A 22,176-nucleotide genomic window follows, 5' to 3' on the forward strand; every position below is an offset into this window, starting at 1 on the left:
AAGGACATACAAATGGATGCTGTGGCTAAACCAGAGACACAACCCTAACCATAACAGTCGCATCTGCAGTCAAGAAGAAACAATGGAAGTACTAGTCGACTGACTTAGTGAAGGAGGAAGAAGCTCCTCTTAAGGGGATACAAGAAGACTCAGAAGAGGCATCCAGTTTTGCAGCAGGGCAGCCACAAGAAAAGGAGGGGGAAGTGACAGAAATCATAAGTGAGACAGAAATGACCTAGTGCCTACTCCTGAGCGAGCTGCAAGATATGCACAAAGATTACAGCTACCAGCCAGGTAAGCAGATTGCTGCCTGGCTGCTCCAATGCTGGGATACTGGGGCCAACGATCAGGAGTAAGAGACTACATAAGAGTTCGATGACATGTAAAGAAATGTCAGTTCATTTTTGTTGAATGTCATACACTGCATGAAGCTAACAGCAGCAACTCTGAAATATGGCAGGAGGAATAAATGGAAATTAGATTAACTGCACAATGTCTAATTTTTAGGAGTTTTCATAGAATCACAGAATGGTTTGGGTTTGAGGGCACATTTAGGGGTCATCTACTCCAAACCCCCCTGCAGTGAAAAGGGACATCTTCAACTAGATCAGGTTGCTCAGAGCCCCGTCCAATCTGACCTTGAGAGTCTTTAGGGATGGGGCATCTACCACCTCTCTGGGCAACCTGTGCCAGTGTTTCACCACTCTCACTGTAAAAAAATTTTTCCTTATATCCAGTCTAAGCCTACCCTCCTTTAGGTTAAAACCATTACCCCTTGTCCTGTCACAACAGGCCTTGCTAAAGAGCTTGTCCCCATCCTTCCTATAGTCCCCTTTTAAGTACTGAAAGGCTGCAATAAGGTTTCCCCAGAGCCTCCTCTTGTCCAGGCTGAACAACCCCAACTCTCTCAGCCTGTCCTCGCAGGAGAGGTGCTCCAGCCCCCTGATCATTTTTGTGACCCTCCTCTGGACCCGCTCCAACAGCTCCATGTCTTTCTTGTGCTGAGGATCCCAGAGCTGGACGCAGCACTCCAGGTGGGGTGTCACCAGAGCGGAGTAGAGGGGCAGAACCCTTGACCTGCTGGCCACACTGCTTTTGATGCACCCAGGATATGGTTGGCCTTCCGGGCTGCAAGCACACATTGTCGGGTCATGTTCAGCTTTTTGTCCACCAGTACCCCAAAGTCCTTCTCTGCAGGGCTGCTCTCAATCCCTTCATCGTCCAGCCTGTATTGATACCGGGGGTTGCCCCAACCCAGGTGCAGAACCTTGCTCTTGAAATTAACTGTTAATTAATTGTTTAATTAATTAAACTTATCTGAAATTAACTGTTAGTTTTAGTTGATCTGCATCCGGGGCAGAAATTCTCTCAGGTAAAAGAAAAGAGAGAGAGAGGGAACCAATATTCTCAGTAAAATATTATACATCCATTAAGTAAAAAGTAGAAGTAAATAATTATACCCTCATACGTATCAGCCTACTGACTTTATTTCAGTAAAGACAAAACCAAGTTCCATCAAGCATCTCATGTGAGACAACTTGGATTCTGCCTACAGGGAAATACAATTGGTCTTTTTAACATCTAGCACTGTATGAACTTCACAGATCATGAAAATTTGGCTATAACCTTAATTTTTACAGTCAATTTCCAGAAGAATTAGGACTTCTTACTATATAGCAAGTCCAGTTAAAATGCATGATCCTATAAGGCATGTGTTCTAGAGCTCTTATGTAGAAGCGTTGTTACTTTAACATTGTACAGTGATTAGGTATTATAGCACCTGTAAAATTATTTTTTAACACCTGGTGTGGGTTTAGAAAAGACCCTTAAGATACAATATTAACTTTAAATAATATGCAGAACTGAAGGAGTAGTCAGATAAAACTGTTCTGTAACATTTAAACAGTAACTAGTTTTTTAAGGTAGAATGGGTGAATAATAATAGAGTCAATTGTATATAAGTAAAGTGGGCTTTCAGTTAGAGAAGGAAATATTCTTTCACATGTGGGTGAACTGGCTTTCCTACCACAGGAAGTTGTTTCCAACTCCAAAAATTTACCTGCCACTGGTCCTGTCTTACTAAGTGGTTAGTACCTTGTGCAAAAGCCCTTATCTCCAACCAAAGAGCCCTGAAAGAAATTAAATTCTCAAAAGAAACCCAACTCTTGAAGTATGCAACATCTCACAGAAAAGACCACCACACTGCTTCTTCTGCCCGCTACAAAAATGAAAAAAATCTGCCTGGGTAATCTGACCTTGAGGTCTTTCTCACATACTCTTAAGGAGTCAGTGTAGATATAGTCACTGTAGACAAACTGCATTTCCCATCCTCCATATCCCTTCAACCTGCTTTTTGAATTTTTGAGAATACAAGTAGTATCCTGAGGTAGGTAAGAAAATTGTCCACTAACATGTTCAGCACTGTAGGTTAGTAGGAAGATAGTGAACTCTAAAAATGCCAAATGCTTTTAATAACAAATCCAGCAGTACACGGAGCAAAATTAGCTAAACACAAGCCACGAATTTGGAGCTGGCAAATGCAGCAAGTGATGATGGCATGTGTAATCTGAGGGGCACTTTTTTCTGGACGCATCTAACCACGACTTCTCTTACAGCACAATATTCACATGTCTACAGTTGCTAGGAATTATCCATAAGAATGAGACTTGTCACTGATCAAGGTGCAGCATTAAGTTCACTAATCAAGCCTTTCATCAGAATCACCTTTGCATACAGAAAGAGGGAAGGAGAGGCTGTCATACATTATTTATTTTCACTTACATTTGTCAATTCTCCTTTGTGTGTTTAAGAACTAGAAAAGAAAGTGAATAGGGTTTATCTGGAGAAGGATTAAAGTCCAATCTAAAATATCCCTAGAGTTGACAGGTAAAAAGGAAAGCAAAATAACTCAAGGTGTGCTAGTTACAAGCTAACAGAAAATTTATTTCCCTGAGGTTGTTTACTATTGATACGAGCAAGAAAATCCTTATGTATACAAAACCTCATTTTATTTGCTCCGTGAATTTTTATTTGCAACACTGTTTAAGATAATCAAATCAAGAAACCTAATATCCTATTCCAAAACAAGACATTATATATTACAGCAATACTTTTCTACATTTTCTCTAACAAAGAACATTCCAAACAGCAAAAAAAATAGGCAAATAACATTGTTCAGTATTATTCTTTGCTTTTGCTGCAAGGGAGACAGAATAGGTCGCCCAAGAACTTTTTTTCTGAAGGAAAAGGCAACTCCAGTAAATGAGATAAGCACCAGTTTCTGTTACTAACATGCATCATTGGAAACAAAAGCCTTCGTGTGTCTTCATATGTCTTTTGTACTGTTCTGAAACAAACAGCTAGCTAAGCCAAAACTTGAGAATCCCATCCATGCAGGCAGAGGAAACTGTTCTACTGGTACGAAACCTGTTTAGCGGCTCCTGCCATCGTTCCATACCACAGCTGCAAAAAGCTTACCTGGAAACCAGTATTTGCATTGTGACAACCTTCATTTCCCATAATGACTTTCTATGACAATGGGAACCAGTGTAACTTTAGCAGCTCCAATCTGGTAGGAGACTAAGCCCATTAATAACAGTACTTAAGGCTAGGTCTGCAAACTGATGTAGCTCTGAGAAAGACCAGTGCCTGGCCCTGTCTACAAAATAGCCTTGTCCTTACAGCATTCCTTAACATGACAGATCTTAACTACCAGCCTACTGGCTCTTTTAGGATGGGATGGTCTCCACAGGTCCTGCTGAACCTGTTCCACCAAGCAAAGCAGAATTCAAAAATCAGTTCGGCCAAAAGGGAAGAAAGGGAGAAGGAGGCTCTGTAACACAGTAGTCAAGATGGGATGGATGGTTCTGGCCCCTGCACCGAAGGCACTGTCACTCATAGCACACCTTTTGTTCAGTAACCTAGCCACAGGATATAGAAAAAGCCCTTAAAGCATGAACAGTGTAAAATGTTCTATCTCTATCTGGAAGAATGAAAAATATCCTTTTCTTCTCCCTACTTGCGATCTAACTTATGATCAGTACAATCTTAAAATTTTCGGAAAGGCAACACCCTTTCCGATTCACCTGTTTTCTGGCAACCCACTCTGCCAGAAGCAGTTCAGTTTTTCCAGGGTGGAGGAGTGAGAAGCAGCTAGGACCTGGCTGCAGATAACAACATCGTGCAAGAACTAACACACTGGCAGCTGCTTCTTGCTCAGTTATCTCAGAGGAAGTGTTGCTGCTGACTAACACTGTTTTGCCTAACACTTTATGATTGCCTTTAAACTTTTGCAAAAAGCATCCTCTGAACAAGCCTAAGACAGCAACTAGAGTGCTTTCATAGGAAAAGGAGAACTGCAGTTAACTAGAGGCTCACACGGACACCTATCCTGCCCAGCCTGTGCAGTGTGGCAGGGCAGGGGAGATGGTACAGTGAGAAGGGTCGTGCCTGCTGGCCTCTGTCTCTCAGGAAACACGGCAAGAGAATGCAAGTGGCAGTTGCTTTCTAGTCAGGTCCAGAGGCACAACACAGCCACCAAACACTTAAGGAGCAGCAACAGCTCTGGCAATCTGTATAAGCACAGGCAACATCACTGGCAGAAAAACATACCTTTATGGACTTAGATGTTCTGGGGTCTAGATGACAGGTTTATGAAATGAAGTGCCTAAAATTTTACTTGTATTATTTGGAAAACATGCAAAAAATGATAACAGTTTGTATGATCACCCAGGCCTATTCTTTCAAACTAAAGGTACCCTTGCCCATGTTAGCTCTCACAAATAGATCACCAGCAGAATCCAAATGGAAGAATCCCAAGGACACCTTGGTGCCTATGTAATACGGTCTCCCCACGCCGCAGTACTTCGCTGACACCACAGAATGGCATTAGATAGCCACGACTGTGTATTGCTGATAAGATCATTTTTTACTTACAAATGCACACAAAAATACCAGAAAATTAATAAAAATTAGATTTTCTAAATAAGATGTGGTAGCAAACAGTGCTGAAAGTTTTTTCACCAAAAATTCAACTGATTCAGGCAGAGGAATTGATTTCCATTGAAAATGCCCACCAGAAATGCCAAAGTGGAAGTTTTCATTCCAAATAGATATATCACTTTCTGGCTCTAAAAAATTGATTAAAACCATTTTACATCAAAAAGTCAATTCCACACTACATTTTTAAGTCTATGCAAATTCTCTTCTAAACATTCTCACAGGCAACAGTTGTGTGTATTACATCAGTTACCAGTACTGTGCAGCAACTACCATCCATTTGTGTTCAGTGTTATTAGGATACAGCCATAGGAAAACACCTGGCACTAATACATTTCACAGGACTTGCATATGAACAAAACTGAGTAGCCCAAACAGCAAAATTTCAAAATGGTACTGTTCTAAAATCCATCTATTTACAGAAATAAGCACCAAAAATACAACATTCAATTATCATATTCAAATTAAATCCATATTTTCTATTAAGATATTCGGTCCCTTTAGTATCTGATAAACCTTTCAGCTGGATAAGCATTCTGCCAAAATGAACCATCCTGTCACACAAGGCATTAAGAACAGTAATGTGAAAATCCTCCCCAACTGTTCCACTGTAGACATTAGCCCATATTGACTTTTTATGTAAGTTAGATTTTGAGGCACATTGTATATGTTTATAGGATAAAACTAAGTACAATCTTAATTTTATGTTATAGTGCCTCTCCTGATACCTCATGTCTGCTCTGACTCTTAGCAGTGGCACTGTGAAAGAAAGGATGAGTTATTGGCTGTTGGACAGAAGCAAATGTAAGAAAATTATGAAAGTCCTTGTTCACATCCGGCTCTGTCACTTTGGTCAGTTCATTTTAGTACCCTTAACAGAAAATTTAGGTGCAATATTTTTAACTCAGCTTTGATGTTACCCATGTTTTTAGGAAATTAGGTTATAAATGCAGTTTTTACCTGTTTGTATAAAGCTGTACATTAGATACTGAGGTGAATCAAATCACCCATTCTCTGGTAGGCTGATTTCCAGAAAGCTACTTCCTTTGATATCACAGAAGAGGGAGGCAATGAGAGCAAAGAAAGGGAAGGTCAAAACCACATTCTGTTAATAGGTACAAAGTAGAGTGGCACATGACTCATCAAACAGGCACTCCAGAGTTAGGTATTTTCTTCCTCTTCCTTTAAGAGCTTCTAGAGGTTTCTGTAGTATTCTGTCCTTACAATTTTAGAAAGAAAATGGTATTGGGGCAAATAATTTATTTTTTCATCTCCAGCTTTCATGATCCGCTCAGTAAACTTAACAATAAGGCCCAAAATTTGGTACCCAACAGACTGGGATGCAGACTGGATGAGTGGCAGCTATATTTCCACCTTCTGCCTGAGGAGGTAAACAACTGGGACTCCACCCTGCCTTCCAGGAGAGCTGATCCAGTCATCAGAAGTGCACACAGCTTGGGAAATCTTTAAAAGGGATTACATGAGCCTAAATCACATCTCCTATTGCCCTCACCTGCAAACGAGAACAGCAGCCCAAACTGAAGTTTTCCTCTTCCCTGAGCATGCAGAGGCAAAACAGTCATATGGGGCCCTGGTCACTTGCCATTCCTCCCACCAGCATTGAACTGCTTTGTTCCCACAAGCCTGGAAACCTCCTCCAGCAACACCAGTGGCAGGCCCTGCAGTATTGCAAGTGAAAAGGATACATGGAAAAGAGGGGGCAACACCTTATTCTTGAAGGTTGGACAGGACAGTTTAGAAAAATCTGAAATGCCACAACATAAACGCTGAATTGTATTTATGCAAAAGCATCCAACCAAAAGCAACAGGCACTGGACTCCTGCTAAAACTTAGGGCGCTGATACCACAAATGAGATGTCAGTGCTTTACTGTCAGTGATACTATTTACAGTTATGCCATAAATAATCTATTTTATCTATTGAAATTTGTAAAGGATATCCCGTCATCTCTGTGCTCCTTGCATAAATGCACAATGTAACAGTTTGGATATTTATAGTTGGATTAAGAATGTTACTGTTTAATGTGTAACTGAAATGATTAATGTTTAAACAGTACATTTCTCCCAGTTGTCAAGTTATTATTAAAGGCAACTTGTAAACATGCCATGTAAAAATGACATCTGAAGAGATGGTGCTCACAGATGACTGAAGTTTCTTTACAAGCATTTAGCATTTTAATTTGCTTGTGTCTTTGTACTCTCTTACATCACCCAGAGCTTTATACTACTTCTTCCCTTGGATTCTGCAGAGACAATGGTGATATCGCTCACACTGTCTGCATTAAAGTATGTAGCTAAACAGGAATCATTCACCAAGGGAGAAGATGAAGAAATTTTCCAAAGTTGGCATTTGGAACAGTGAGCACATCTTTCTTCACTTACATATTTTTAAATACCAGGAGGTGATCTTTAAAGTGAGATACATTCAACCTGTGGCACTCTTTCTCCATACCACAGCTGTTAGGCTACTTCTCATTCTCAGCAAAAGGAGAATTATCAAAGGAACCTGAGGAATGTAAATGGAAGGTTAGTGACGCACAGCACAGTGTGTGGGGCCTCCTTCCCTCTTTGCCCTACCTGCAATATTTACACCTGCTCAGCATGCAATGGCTACACCAAGCAGAGGAGAACCAGAAGACTGTGAGACTGAGAGAAGCAAGAGTTGCATCTTTAACTCAGATCTAGAAGTTTTCCATTGCTAAGTTCCATTAGTCCAAGAAATGTGATCAGCCCTTGTCACAAAGTGGGAAGCAGTCAGATATGTCCTTCCTTGCAAATCTTCAGATGCATAAGATAAGTAGCAAAGGTAATCCCATCCACTTCTGGGTAGCAAACTACTCGGTTAAAGTTGAGCATACCTTTAAGTGTTAAACATGTGTCTAAAATGTTTAATTGTTGGACTGATATTTGCTAAATATAGGCCTTTCACCGACTGACTTGGAGGGGAAGGGCAATCAGCTAAAATACATCTATTCCTGAAAACAGGCAAATAGACTGTTAAAAAAATCCAGCGAACTTTTCTTCAAAAATCTGTTTTTCTTCCAAGTTATCTAGAGGAGATAACTTACGTTTGGCAGTAGAGGTGGCCTCTGTACTGAAACAAACCTCTGTCAGCATAATTACATTTCAATTTGGCTAAGTAACAGAGCTTTGGAAACCATGCATCTTACACGTTCACTAGAGAGCTCTTGCAGTTATACAAAGGATTCCACAAGCCCCTAAATCAGTAATTCTTAAATCATTAATCAGTTGGGGCTGGAGTTGGGAATTGCCTAACGAAGTTGCCCTGTGATGCTCAAGGATGCTCTGTATTCAGGGCAGAAAGTGCTGTAACTGAAAACAAGAAGGTTGTCCTTTCTGTGCCTCAGTGAAAGAGAACCAGATGCTCAACTCTGACCACTATCTAGACAGATCCCTCTCGGACTTCCTTTGTATCAAACTTTTGTCTGGTAGCTAGAATGTTCCCCCTTTCAGCCCTAGGACTGAACAAACACAGTCACACACAAGCAAAAGGAGGACATCTTTTCTGCAGCTCCTCTCCCAAATCACACAACGCAACAGAGAGAAACCATTTGGCCATTTTAATAAAGGAAGACATTACTCATACAGAAACAAGAAGAAATCAGAGCTTCCAGTAATCTTTACAGATGTAAACCAAACCAGCTAAAGATGGCGTAGTGTGCCAGTGAAGCAGTGAAAAGTTGCAATCATTGAAGTTCGGGCTCAGAGAATGTGCAGAATGAGGACCAGCAATGCTTTCCTCTGTATTTGTTCCCTGAACAGAAGGTGTATAAATTAATTATTTTAAGATGACCTTGATAGAAAGCCCTAATACTCCAAGGAGTTTTGGTTGGATGCATCCTGCTCTCATTACCATAACATGGACAGTAGACAGACACAAAAGTCCAAGGAAGTTGAAAGTCTTTAAAGGACTGCTGCTATGCTTCTTACATTTGGATAAAAGCTGGCAAAAACTACAGATCCTCACATGATCTCATTAAGCATTTAGCTAGAAATGACTAATAGACAAAGACTTGTAAAATCTGGAAGAGAAATGTTAGATGTGTTCAGATCAACTTTTGACTGGTTTAAAAGCAGTGGTGCAATGGTACTTACCACATGGCAAAGAGCTATCCTCTTCTACTGTCTTATTATAGTCCCAATCCTCCTTTCTCCAGCGTATAACACCACTATCTTCGCAGTCCAGAGATTGCTTTATATTTGCTTTATCCCACATTCTGAACATGTACAGCTCCCCAGTCATACCCAGGTTAGGTGACGTAGCTGTTGCACCTGGCAGCTTTGAACAGCCAAGTAAGAACTGCCCTTTTCCAGGGAAATTTACTTTCCCGGTTAGTTTTTTGTTAACTTTTTTTGTTCCATTTATGAATACCTTCATCTCCTCATCTGCACTTTTCCACTGGATACATATTTGGTTCCAAATGTTTTCCCGAAGCCTTGCTGTTGTATTTATTTGATTTCCAAACAACCATATCCTCAATTTACCATGATCTCCTGTAAGTCCAAGATCATACTTATTTGCAGAGAGATTGGTGTGAGGTGTTTCTTGGTTGTATACATATGCTGTCCAGGGACTATCTGAGGAATATAACTTGAGGTACACACAGACAATGAATTCTTTCAAGGGACGCACAGAAATTCTTGGTGACATAATCCAAGGATCTTCACATGCAGACTTAAAGACGGCTTTATATTGTCCTAGGAAATCCACCTGATCTAAATAAAGAAAAGGTGATTTGTAAAATGATTTTGTTTTTAAAAGGATCTTCTATATGAATGTTATTCTTCCATATAGTACTGCTCCTAGGCATTTACCTAGAGTTTTCAAAACAACACATTAAGAAACAACCTTGTATCCTTCTCTTTTTTTTTCTTTTTTGTTGTAGTGGGGAAGTGGCAAATTTGGAGGCAGTCAATAAATCCTAGCTGTTCATGAAAGCTTTGAAATAAAACTCATGCACAAGATGGAGGATGACCACGTAGCGCTCTCTAAGGCAGCACTCAAACAAGTAAAGGGCAAAAAGAGAATCAAAGATCCTGGTTCTTATTTCCAGGACTGCACAGGTATTTTGAGTTTAATAAATATTGGATAAAATACAGAAACAGAGCTAGAAGAAGGGACTATCACCCTTACTGCCTTCTCATGGCCCAGCTTCACATCCTTCTCTGAACAAGATCATGCTTCTCCGCTCCATTTTTTTCCAACTCTGATATTCTTAAATCCTCTGCTGCAGAGTTTCAGCAAGAAAGGTAGAAAATAGCCATATTCTTGAGAATGAGTTTAGGTAACTTTCAGGAAATTTGTTTTGGAGCCACTGATTTATTTTAAATTTAATCCCATTCAGCCCCCATTCCCTGTTCTTTACCAGGGCATTTAATTGCAGAGACATCTGGTGTGTGAACCTCAAATCTGCTGAGGCACTGAGATGGTGGCAACCCAGAGTTCAACTGTGACAGAAAACAGAATTTTAGGTGCTGGCAATAAATTTACTGGTGAAAACAAGGTGTCAGGCTCTGTCAATGCTGGTAAAACAAGTAGTACTAGGGAATGCCCCACACACTGTAATTTGATCATAACTGTTAAGTTCTTGTAGGTGCCTCATTTCCTCCATTGTCCCACTTAGAGGAAAGTACAGGCTTTTGTGGCTGTCGATGTAAGCTCTTTGGAGCCGAGTCTTATTTTGTGGAAAACTGCACATTCCAATCGCACAATCATTACCATGATTGCTTGCTTTATGGTTCACCCATCAGCAACAAAATAAATCCAAACTAAGAAAAACTGCTATGGGACGTGAAATGGAACTACAGAATAATGAAATAGCCTGGTAGATGCTCAACTAGTGCAAGAGAACACATTACTGACACCTTTAAGGAGGCATTTATTTATCAATATATGCAGAGCTTTTATATACCCTCCAGAAGAGACATGATTAGTCATGATTAGTCAGAGTTGGATAGCAGGACAGGATCCATCAATATAGGAAGAAAGCTTTTCCATTAGCCTTCCTGTGAAAATACAAATTTCCAGGCAACTTGGATCAGGTTCTTTTTTCCACAGTAGGTTACATTCATAGTCCTACTCAGCTGTCATGGTCATAGCCAGCTCTTCTGTGATCTTCTCAACCAACCAGAGCACCAGCTTTCTCCAGGCCAATTCTGAATTAGGAATGTGTTCAACTTTTCTGCCTCTTCACCACAGGGCTCTCAAATTTCTTTTTCAATAGCAACAAATGAAAAACAGGAGGACATTCCTAACTTCCAAGTGCAGCTTGATAGGTACAAGCTACCAGAAAAAGTTCCAAACACAAAATATATCAATCCAGTTTCATGGGAAGTCATTGATAACAATTCTTGTTACATACTATAGCTTTGAGACTCCCTTTGTGATGCTCATTAGCAGAAGCCTGTAGGCATCTTTCACTACCCTGAATCGTTCCTGAAGTTCAACATACATCATGAAAGTGCCATAGAAGGTTATAGACTAAACAAAAAAAAACCCCTCAGGGTACAGGCTGACCTAGGTGAAAATTCTAACTAGCAGACAGTGGATTATGAATGGTGAAGTAATACTTAGCATGGTTCTATGGCAATGGAGAAGAAAAACATGACTTGACCCAACAGCAAGCAGTAGAACTACTTCCTCCCTGCCCAACCCTAAAGCATGAATTCACTCATTTAGTTTGGCCATTTGTCAGAGCCTAATAGGCAAAATCTGGGATGCTCAGCTAAGAACAGTTCAGCATGGAAAACCAGTTTTTAAAAAATTACTTAAAAGCTGGGGTGAGGAAGATTGGGTGGGAGGTGGAGGTTTCTAGATACAGACTCAAATGTACCTACCTTTTTTAGTAAAAGGATGACTACAATTAAAATATATCTGCTACCTTCCAGTTTGGACAGATCATGAGGAAAACAAATTAATAAAGGAAAAAGCTAGCTAGATATTCAGTTATAAGCCAACACTTGTGACAGTCTCTCTGAAGAAAAATAACTGCTCAAGTCTTTCATTATTAAGCAGGAATTATGCTGAACATTTTGAAAGATTTGATGCAGCTCCTGTTCCTCAGAGAGTATATGCCAGAAGTATACTTGCATGACTCATATACCCTCCAAAATTTCTGTAAGCAATCTTGAGCATGCAGGGATGGCCTAGAGTGACCAGTTAAGGAAGTCTCCTACACAGCTTCAAAACTTGAAGTCACTGTTAACTATCCAGACTAGAAAATTGGAAGTCCATGCCTGAGCAAAAATGTTAATCAAAATTTGAAGTACCATTAGCACACCTTTCCAGCTTGTCATGATCTGCCATATGGGCAAGAAGCCAGGAGGGGAGGGGCCACAGCCAAGACAGCTGACCCAAACTGGCCAATGGGTTATTCCACACCATGTGATGTCATGACCAGTATATTAACTGGGAGAGTTGGCACACAGGGGAAGCGGTTGTGGCTCAGGGACTGGTGGCATTGGGTCGGCAGGTGGTGAGCAGCTGCATCATGTGTTTTTTGTTTTGGTTGTTCCTTCCCCCTTCCCCAGGTTTCACCTCTCTCTTGTTATTTTCCTTTTCATTACATTATTATTTTTGTTGTTGTTATTATTACTGTTTTAATTATTAAACTGTCTTTCTCTCAACCCACGAGCTTTCTCACTTTTACCTTTTTGATTCTCTCCCCCATCCCACTGGTGGGGGAGTGAGCAAGTGGCTGTGTTGGGCTTAGTTGCCGGCTGGGGCTAAATGACAACACCGGGGATGGAGGTGAGGCTGACTGGCCTATAGTTTCCTGGGTCCTTCTTCTCGCCCTTTTTGAAGACTGGAGTGAGAGTGGCTACCCGCCAGTCCTCAGGCACCTCTCTTGTCCTCCATGGTCTTTCAGAGATGATGGAGAGTGGCTTGGCAACAGCATCCACCAGGTGCATCCCATCAGGGCCCATGGACTGTGAGGATCCAATTTGTCTAGGTCATCTCTGACAAAATCCTCCTCAACCAAGGGGAAGTCTTCCTTTCTGCAGATTTTCTCTTTCACCTCTGGGGGCTGGGATGCCTGAGGGCAAGCCTTAGCAGTAAAGACTGATGCAAAGAAGGCATTCAGTAACTCTGCCTTATCTGCATCCCACGACACCAGGGCACCCGCCTCGTTCAGCAGGCCCACAGTTTCCCCAGTCTTGATGTATTTGAAGAAGCCCTTCTTGTTATCTCTGACATCCCTTGCCAGATTGAGTTCCAAGTGGGCCTTGGCCTTCCTCATCGCATCTCTGCATACGCTGACAACATTCCTATATCCCTCCCAAGTGGCCAGTCCCTTTTTCCACATACTATAAACCTCCTCCTTCCATCTGAGTTTTTCTAGAAGCTCCTTGGTCATCCATGTGGGTCTTTTGGCTCCTTTGCTTACTTCTTTCTCCTAGGGATGCACCAATCTTGAGCTTGGAGGAAGTGGTCCTTGAATACTGACCAGCTCTCTTAGACACCCCTAATTCTAGAGCCCTAACCCATGGGATTCCTCCAAGCAGGTCTTTGAAGAGGCCAAAGCTGGCTCTCCTGAAGTCCAGCACTGTAATCATACTTGTTGCCCTGCTTCTACCATGCAGGATCCTGAACTCCACCATCTCATGGTCACTGCAGCCAAGGCTACCCCCAACCCTCACATCCTCAACTAGACCTTCTTTGTTTTTTAACACAAGGTCCAGCAGCACATCTTGCCTCATTGGCTCCTCCACCACCTATGTCAAAAAATTATTCTCAGTGCTCTGCAGGAACCTCCTGGATTGTGCACGCCTCGCTATGTTGCTTTTCCAGCAAATATCAGGGTGTTTAAGTCCCCCATGAGAACCAGGGCCTGCAATTGTGAGGCTACTTCCAGCTGTCTGTAGAAGGCCTCATCAACTTCCTCTTCCTGATCAGGTGGCTCCAAACAGTTTAAAAAAAGGAAAAAAGTGCCAAAAAGGGGTGCCAAAGTTAAGAGAATAGATACCAGTACTATCCAAATCGTTACAAGAAAGGCTTGGAAAATTTTATACGCTTAGTCTACCCAAAGAATGCTGAAAAAGCACAAAGAAAATCATAACCATAGTCAGAAAATACACTGTGCTGTTCCAAGTGGAACACATGCCATACAGCATTAAATTAGTTAGAAATTAATTATCAACATCATCATTGCTAATTCTGATATGTGGCTGGATGCAACGTAAGTAGGAAATGACATTACTTTAAAGCTTTTGGAAGTTCTGTTAATCATTGCTTATTTTCTCTAGTAATGGTACTTGTGGGCTGCAGCCCACCCTTGACCATAGAACTGAGGAGCTGGAACTGGCTGTGCTCTGACAGTGGCATTCCTGGCTTACAGTTAGTTCCTTTGGGTCCAGACAATACAAATCACATTCAGAAACCTAGTCATGAACATAGCTTTATCACCACAGCACAGAAAAGGTAGCATAGGAGAAAGAATGATCAAAACAACTCCAGAGTAAGAAAAATACGCAAAAAGCACAGTTTGGAGTCAAGAAAACTCCATGCAGTGGTAGTTGTGGGCTGACTTTTCCATGTTATTTTCTGTATTCAGGCACTTAACCTCTTTCAGAAATGCAAATTATTCCTTCTTAATATATTTATCTCTAATAGATACAAGAACTGGGGGTTCTACCCTCACTAAAACTAAGAGCATCCACTTAATAAGTGTGTTCTCTTAAACCCTAAAAGAAATCCTGAAATGCATGCACATACTTCCAAATAAACTTCCTGAGAATGACATGGTAATGTAAACGTAAACCAAAAATGTAACCTCTCTTTTTTCAAACATTTTCAGATGTAATAATTGATATCTTTACAAGAGATAGCCAACCATAGGTAATAAGCATTAGACATACAGGACCAGATCACTTCAGTACATAAGCACCAGTGCCATTTTGCTTACATTACCAATAGCTGCTGTATCAGTATAGAGGAGCATTAATACAGTTCAGTATTCTCTTGAATAAAAATAGTGACAAGTTTATGTGTCTGCACAATCTGGCTTTTAATCAGTAACAACAGCCATTAATTTCTGTGTGTTTGCCACCTGTAACATATTTGTCTTGCTACAGTCCATTAAAATGACATCACAAGAATCTTGTATCCTAATATATTCTGCCTACAGCTCATAACTGTTCTTTATAAAAAGCTTAAGACTCTAAACTTTCTACATGTGGGTCACTTGATTCTGCTGAATGTTTTGGAAATCTGAAGCTAAGAACTGTCTCCTAAAAATGAATTTCATCCCTTTTCATTCACAGTTGTATTTGGATATCTGGGGATAAACTATGCCATATTATCCAGAGTGTCCTAGACATTGGAAAGAACACAGGGAGTTCTTCTCTTTTCATATTTCCCGGAGAACACAAACATATTTTGGCACCTTAGATGAGGAGAGGATTGAGTAGAGATGCTGCTGACAGTGCTAACAGCCTAAAAACAAAAAAAAGAGAAAAACACCCACAAAAAAACCCAACACCCAAAGGTGGAACCGTAAATAAACCCTTGCATCAGTTTAGCTTTTCTTGAAGGATTACTGACACTTGAGAGTGACACATAGGTGAAAAACAAGGTCCCTCTTTGCTTGCTTCCTCAGAACTTGAGGTGCAGTTGAATCTTCCCTGGAAAAATTCTTGTATGACATTTATCCACCTGCTGAGCAGCCCTGTCTTTTTTACTATTCAGAGTACATGAGGTTAAAAACCTCACCATCTTAGTAACGGTTCTATCATCTGAATCTCAAATTTTGTCTCAATAAAAGCTTCATTTTACGCAAATCACTGCGTTTGGAAAATTAGAATCAGAATTAGTCTAGTCTGTAAACCTATGAAATTTCATTGCGAATACAATGCCATTAAGCAGGCATACTCACTAAGTACATTTGAACTGCAAGAGACTCTGACCTTGTAAAGTAACATACCACAACACAGGAAGCAGTATCTAAAACTAGCATTAAGTACATGGCAAAAAACATTTCTAATTTTTTAATATTCCATGCACATTACCAACATCATAAATGTACTACACGCTATTGATATAAGGACATTTTTCAAATGACAAGCACTGTTATCTGTATCAGCTGAGGTCCAGAGCAGTGACAGACTTGTATCTGCCAGCTTACAGAATAGCCGTGAATTAAACACAAATTGCTGATTCTACTATACCTCATATAAAAGCATCACCATATCAGTTACCCAATTTGTGCAAGAACCTTAGGAATATATTTTTCATTTACCATCAGATAAGGAACATAGACTTACCAAATTCAAATGCATCATTTTGTTACATGTTTTGGACCTTACCACCTTTTCCTTAGCCATATTGAGACCCACAACCAAGACCAACGCGATGTTCTGTGCTCACACATGCACTAAGTAGAGTGAAGCTCAAAGGATGTTGCGGTGTTTGTGTAAGAGCAGTGCAAAAGATTTAACAACATATTCTGAAAATGGTAACACTTCCAGTTCAAAAAAATAACAAGTCAGTCATTTGTCTTGTTATTATATATTGTGTTTACATTCTCTCCTCATCCATAGATGAAAAAAAGTTACTACTGCTGATTTTTTAGGAAAATGGGTACTGTAAACAGAGGGTTTGTATATCCAAAGTGCTAAGCACCATTTCATTTCTTGTTAATGGCAGTTTTATCTCTTGGTTTCAAGAGGACAGAAACTTGCCCGTTCTGAATATATTCAAAAATCCTGTTCATCAAGACTAATGCTATTTATTTGGAATACCAACACTAGGTGAATCAGGAAAAAATTGTCTTACCTTTGCCTGCCGTAGCCAGGAACACATGAAGTAAAAGGACTGCTAGAACAATCCTGAATCTCAAGAAAATGTCCTGTATTCTGCCAACACAGCAGCGATGTTTTCCCCAGGCAACCATTCTAGAAGAAAAAAGAAAAAAACCAGAACGCAGTGACTAGAAGTGCAGGGTGCAGATACCATGACGAATTATGTTTCCAACCCAAGAGTGTAAATCTTTTCAACCCTGTTGTACTATTGGGTATACGTTGTCCAGAAATGCACACTCTGTAGAGTATTGCCAAGTCATCAAAAAAGAAAGGGCTGTTTGCTGAAAGGAAGAAAAACAAAACCAAAGAAACCCCATTCAAGCTCTAATTCTCCAAAGACTCAAATACATCAGAGCATGGTCATGAGCCCTTGCACAAATAAGGATTTCAACATTTTAAAAACAAACAAAAAACACCAAAAAAACCCCAACCAAAAAGAGCCAGAGAGGAAGCTTGGAGAGCTTATCCAAAAGCTTTGTTAACCTAAGTATATAGAAAGCATTTCTCCGGTCCCCTACCAGCAGGTTCTATCATCTGACATTTTAATAGCAACACTGTGAACTCCTAAGGAAGAGTTTGATTCCCAATCCTCATCTCATTCTCAAGGCAAGAAGCTACTGCAGAAAAGTAAGAAATGCCACAAGTCACTGTGGGCAGCAAGTTCATGGAGAGTATCATCAAAACCTGATTTGTCCACATTTCTTCCTAGTGATGGTTGCCTAATGTAAGCAATAGGGCATGGTGGTGGACAAAGAACATGCCTCTGCTATAAGAGATAACGTTCTATTAAATTATACACTTTTTAAAAAGAGATCTTTTAAAAAAAGGTACATCATCTCAATATTTTGCATGTTGAAAGAAACATTAAGTGAAACATTCACATGCTTTTTGCATGCATTATTTCTTAAATAAAAATGTTTAAAAATAAATAGTTGCAACCAATTCTATAATTGATTTTTGAAGCAAATGCAAAGCAGTAAACTTTATGTATTGTTTGTCTTTAATGTTTCAGCTTTATGGTGGACCAGATCATTCTGCATGACGCCAGGACTTTAACTTTGCCATCACAAGTTTGGTGTATGTGTGAGCGTATTGGTTAGCGCTCATGCTGCTCACAAACCTTACTGTATTTTTTGTAGATGCTGTATCAGGCTGCAATAGATTCCCTTCTTCTCAGGAACTGTAAATTACAAACTCTTTCAGGAGTTGTAAATGTCTGTTAAGGTTTGGGCTAAAATGTATCTTTTGCAAGCATTCACAGTAATGTAAATTTTTATTATAATACCATACAAATATATAATATAAATACCACACAAATATATAACCATACAAAATGGTTACCATGGGCTGAACTCTCCAAGAGAAGTGCTGCAGGAATAGGCTGAGAAAGAGTGAAGCTGCTAGATAATTGACATTTTGGAAATTAAAGGTACATGCAAATAAATTATACACATTTGATAATGTAACATAGAAAACATAAAGCAAAGACTTTTTAAAAATTACAGCACTGCAACATTGTTGCCAGCCAGTGTTTTCAATAGCTGTACAGTGTGTGATATTTGTAGCACAAAAATAAGATCATACTGATCAGATTGAAACAGACCAATCTGGATGATGACACACACTGCTTCAACTTTGCATATTCTGGATGCCACACTTAAAACTGAAATGCACTAAAGAAATAATAGTCAAATTGTGGCAACATCATGAATGACATCTGTGTGGGTGCTGCAGATGTTAACCAGCAAGAAGAAAGGCTATTGATAGAGGAATACGAAAATCAAGTATACTAAAGCTGAGAGAAAATAAAAGGTATGCTAAAACAACGGACACAGCTAATACATGCAATCCTATGCAGGAACAGAGCAAAACCAAAAACAAGTACAAAAAGCAAAATTTGTCAAAGGTGAGCTAGCTTTCTAAAGATTCACAGGAAACATGTCCAGACCTGTCTTCAGTTTGCTCCTCTCGAATGCCTAAAAATCATGTATTAATAAAGCTGTTTGTAGAATTACATTAATTATCCTAAGAACCTGATAATGATAATTGTCATGCTTAAATATATTTGACAACTTCAAGGACTGTGCATCTACAATATAATTTACTAGGATTAAAAGAGATGTCCGTCCAAAAGCTGTGTTTCCTTTCTTTGCTGATTCACACTTCCCATCTAGTCTCAAATTAGGTCATTTCCAAGCAAAGCCAAGCTGCCCATCTATTCCTCCATTTCTTGGGGAAATCTCTTCTTTTGTAGAGTAAACCATCTATCCATAGTGATATATTTGGACAACAAACCAAACATAAATTCCAGCATCCCTTGCCTCTACTACCTAGACATCAAGAGTTGAAATGTGCGTGGGATGGAGCCCAAAAATACTCAGTTGCACCCACAAATTTAGCCATCGATGCTGGTAAGTACTGAAGCAAAATGCTAGCTCTGTGTCACATACAACGCTGATTCAGAACGCTCCTGCATTTAGTTTCCTCCTTAAGCCCCAGTTCTGCAAAGAGATATACATGAAATGAGCTGACTAGGACAGAGATTTAATCACGCACTACCAAGTATGCCTTCTATTTGATCTGGTAGACCTCATTAGACAATCACGTTAGTGCCTCACCCACAGAAGTAACAACTGCATTCCAAGAGACTAAATTTGATGGCTGGAGACAAGAAATTCCTAGTTCTGACTCCAGTTCTGCCTGAGTCCTATGCAGCCCTGTGGAGTTTGAACGGACCTTCCTCTAACTCAGGTCTTCCAGAGTGGGCTTTGCTAATATTTGTCCAGTGTTTAAATGAAAGGCTGTAATAAATATTTTCAGCACATTTAGGTTTTTATCCCCTCTGGGTGTTGTTTGTTGGTTTTTTTTTTTTGACATTGTTCTCACTTCCTGAGATGGACCTGGGGGTGGACGCACAGCTTCTTGTTGACAGAATACAGTCACATCAAGAACTCCAAAGCTATTCAAAGCTATGAATGCAGATTAATGGCCCCAGGGACAGCAATAAAATCCAGATAGCCGGAAAGCATGAAAATGTATAAAGCAAAATCCTGACATGGTCACAGCTCCCTTGACTTTTTGCAAGACTTCCAACATTCATGCTAGCTCAAGATTTCTTCCAATGTCTGGATAAAAATTAAATTATATTAAAAGAGTTAGGAAACTAACATTGGCGTTTATTTCTTTTTGCAACAATGCTCTTTAGACAGTACCAAAGAAAAAGATGCTGCTAGGTGAGATAGATTTTTTTAATAGATTTTTTAAATAAAAAGACGTAAAATATTATTTCACCATGCCTCGTGAAATAAAGATCATACGATACATTCCAAAATATTTGGACATTATGTTTTTCTTACACTTATTTAAGCCCTTCTTTGTATTGGAATTCTAAAGCTCTATTCTTAATAATGATCCTGAAAAGTAATGTAATTGTAAATACATAGTTGTGGACATGACAGAATTAGGCAAAAATGATTTTTTTTCATTTGTTATTAGTTTTGTTCATTTTTTCAAATAAATTTTTTATTGTTCATTAGAACAGATGAATACAGCATGACTCTCAGAGCCCAGCATGAATCTGCATTGTTTTTTGCAGTAGGATGAAAAATTTTCACTTGTAAATCAAGCAAATCTAACGAGTACAACGGCTTCTGGGCACACCTACTGAGCCACCCAAGTGTGGGAAAGAATTCTATGGACAGACCACCGGTAAAGATATAACTGGTTGTCTTTACTTTCTCACTTACTATTCTCAAATAACAATTAAGTCACTTTTATTTACAAAGAGCTACCTGCCTGAAGTAGAATATAATCAATTACTTTTCTTTATGGTCAGCGGGTAAAACGGAAATCCAGAAAACAGAAAGTAAGGGCTCAGGCATAAAGCCGTTCCCTCCTGTTCGCTCTCCATGAAGAGTGCTCTATCTTGACCAGTGACAATCTTGTAGCGTTGGCACCCAGGTTTCATAAAACATATCATACCATGTCATTAATTTGCAAGTGAAACTAGAATTGATAGAACTTTCCTTAAAACAAATGAACAAATATTCTTTGAAAAATTAGATGGTTGTTTTATATATTGTGTTACGCATGTTGCAGTTCTGCATTAATATCACATTCTCTGGAAATTAAAGAGGTTACTGGCAGTGAAGACAGGAAGATGGCACAAAGAGTAGTCTTTATTCTTATCAGTAGTATTAATTAGCTTTTTTCATGCTGTTTTACTAGTGGAATTGTCCTTTAACACAATGGGAGCTTTACCTGCCTAAGAAGCACAGAGTTTCTGCAGAAGTTACTAAAATCTAACAGGTTGACCAAGACGAACACTGTGACATGCAGCCTGCTGCAGAAGGATAGGCAGAAGAGGCATGAACGTCAGTAAGCCGACAGCAACCCGCAAGAGCAAGCAAAGAAAACTGTTAAAACCAAGGCCTGTAAGGCTTTTACTGTGTTTACTCTGCTGTACCCAGCTTTGTACCTCCGAAAGATAAGAGACATTGTTTGAAGTTGCTGTTTTTAAAGCCCTTCAGCTAGCTAGTGAGTCACAGGTATCCACAGTGAAAGGGCTTTGAGGTGCCCCAGGAAACCGGGCTTGTGTTACAGACACAGCTGGAAGTCATGCCTCTGCAACCAGCCTCAGGGGGGGACTGCATGGTGCAGCTCCACTCAAAGTGCAGCGTGAGAAACCTGGACTGCTTTCCAACTGTGAACTCACAGGTGACATACCAAGAGATACAGGGCTTACCTTAATACACTGCTTGCCTTGTATTACAGCAGATGTATTTTCAACAGGCTTAAAGCCAAAGAAAGTGCAAAACATAAATACAGCTGTTCTGTGCTGTACTGAACTTTGTTAACTCACTTTTGGAAAAATACATTCAAATTTTACAATTCTTCTTGAATATATCTATTTACTGGCAGTCTTTAAAATTCAAAAAACTTTTAGTTCTTTTATGCAAGAATTAGCAAGAGCAGGTTGTCAATGCCAGCATATGGCAGTGTTGGTAACAGAAACTGATGTTGGAAATCATGATGTGAAGCAATCAATCATTTACTTCTAACCATGCTGTCTACTGCGGCACTTCAAGCTGTTTTGTTCAAGTCACACTTATTTCATCCATAGTCTTTGGGGCTCGTTCTGTCCACTTTTGTAGTTATCCCCTATTTAATAAAAATATTTCCCAAATTTATAGAATTTACTGCTGAGGAGGAGGGTAATAATGAACAGTAAGTTTCTAGCTTTTGTTCTGTGATAGTCTGCATTACTGAAATGTATGCCAGGTGATAAAAGACAGAAAACAGCAAGAGAAACATCACACTGCCCAGGTATGAGAACTTGA

General features: G+C 39.7%; 1 protein-coding gene across 1 annotated transcript in view; it reads right to left on the reverse strand.

Moving 5' to 3' along the window:
- Positions 1 to 22,176, reverse strand: part of ADGRG2 (adhesion G protein-coupled receptor G2) — a 63,535-nt gene that overhangs the window by 35,247 nt on the left and 6,112 nt on the right. The window contains exons 2-3 of the mRNA XM_075096532.1: positions 16,812 to 16,930; positions 9,134 to 9,754 (exon numbers count right to left, since the gene is read on the reverse strand). Of these exons, the coding sequence (XP_074952633.1) occupies positions 9,134 to 9,754; positions 16,812 to 16,929 (739 nt within the window). The 5' untranslated portion in view covers position 16,930. The remainder of the gene's footprint in view (positions 1 to 9,133; positions 9,755 to 16,811; positions 16,931 to 22,176) is intronic.

Source organism: Phalacrocorax aristotelis, chromosome 1, assembly GCF_949628215.1.
Source record: "Phalacrocorax aristotelis chromosome 1, bGulAri2.1, whole genome shotgun sequence".
Classification (NCBI taxonomy): Eukaryota; Metazoa; Chordata; class Aves; order Suliformes; family Phalacrocoracidae; genus Phalacrocorax; species Phalacrocorax aristotelis.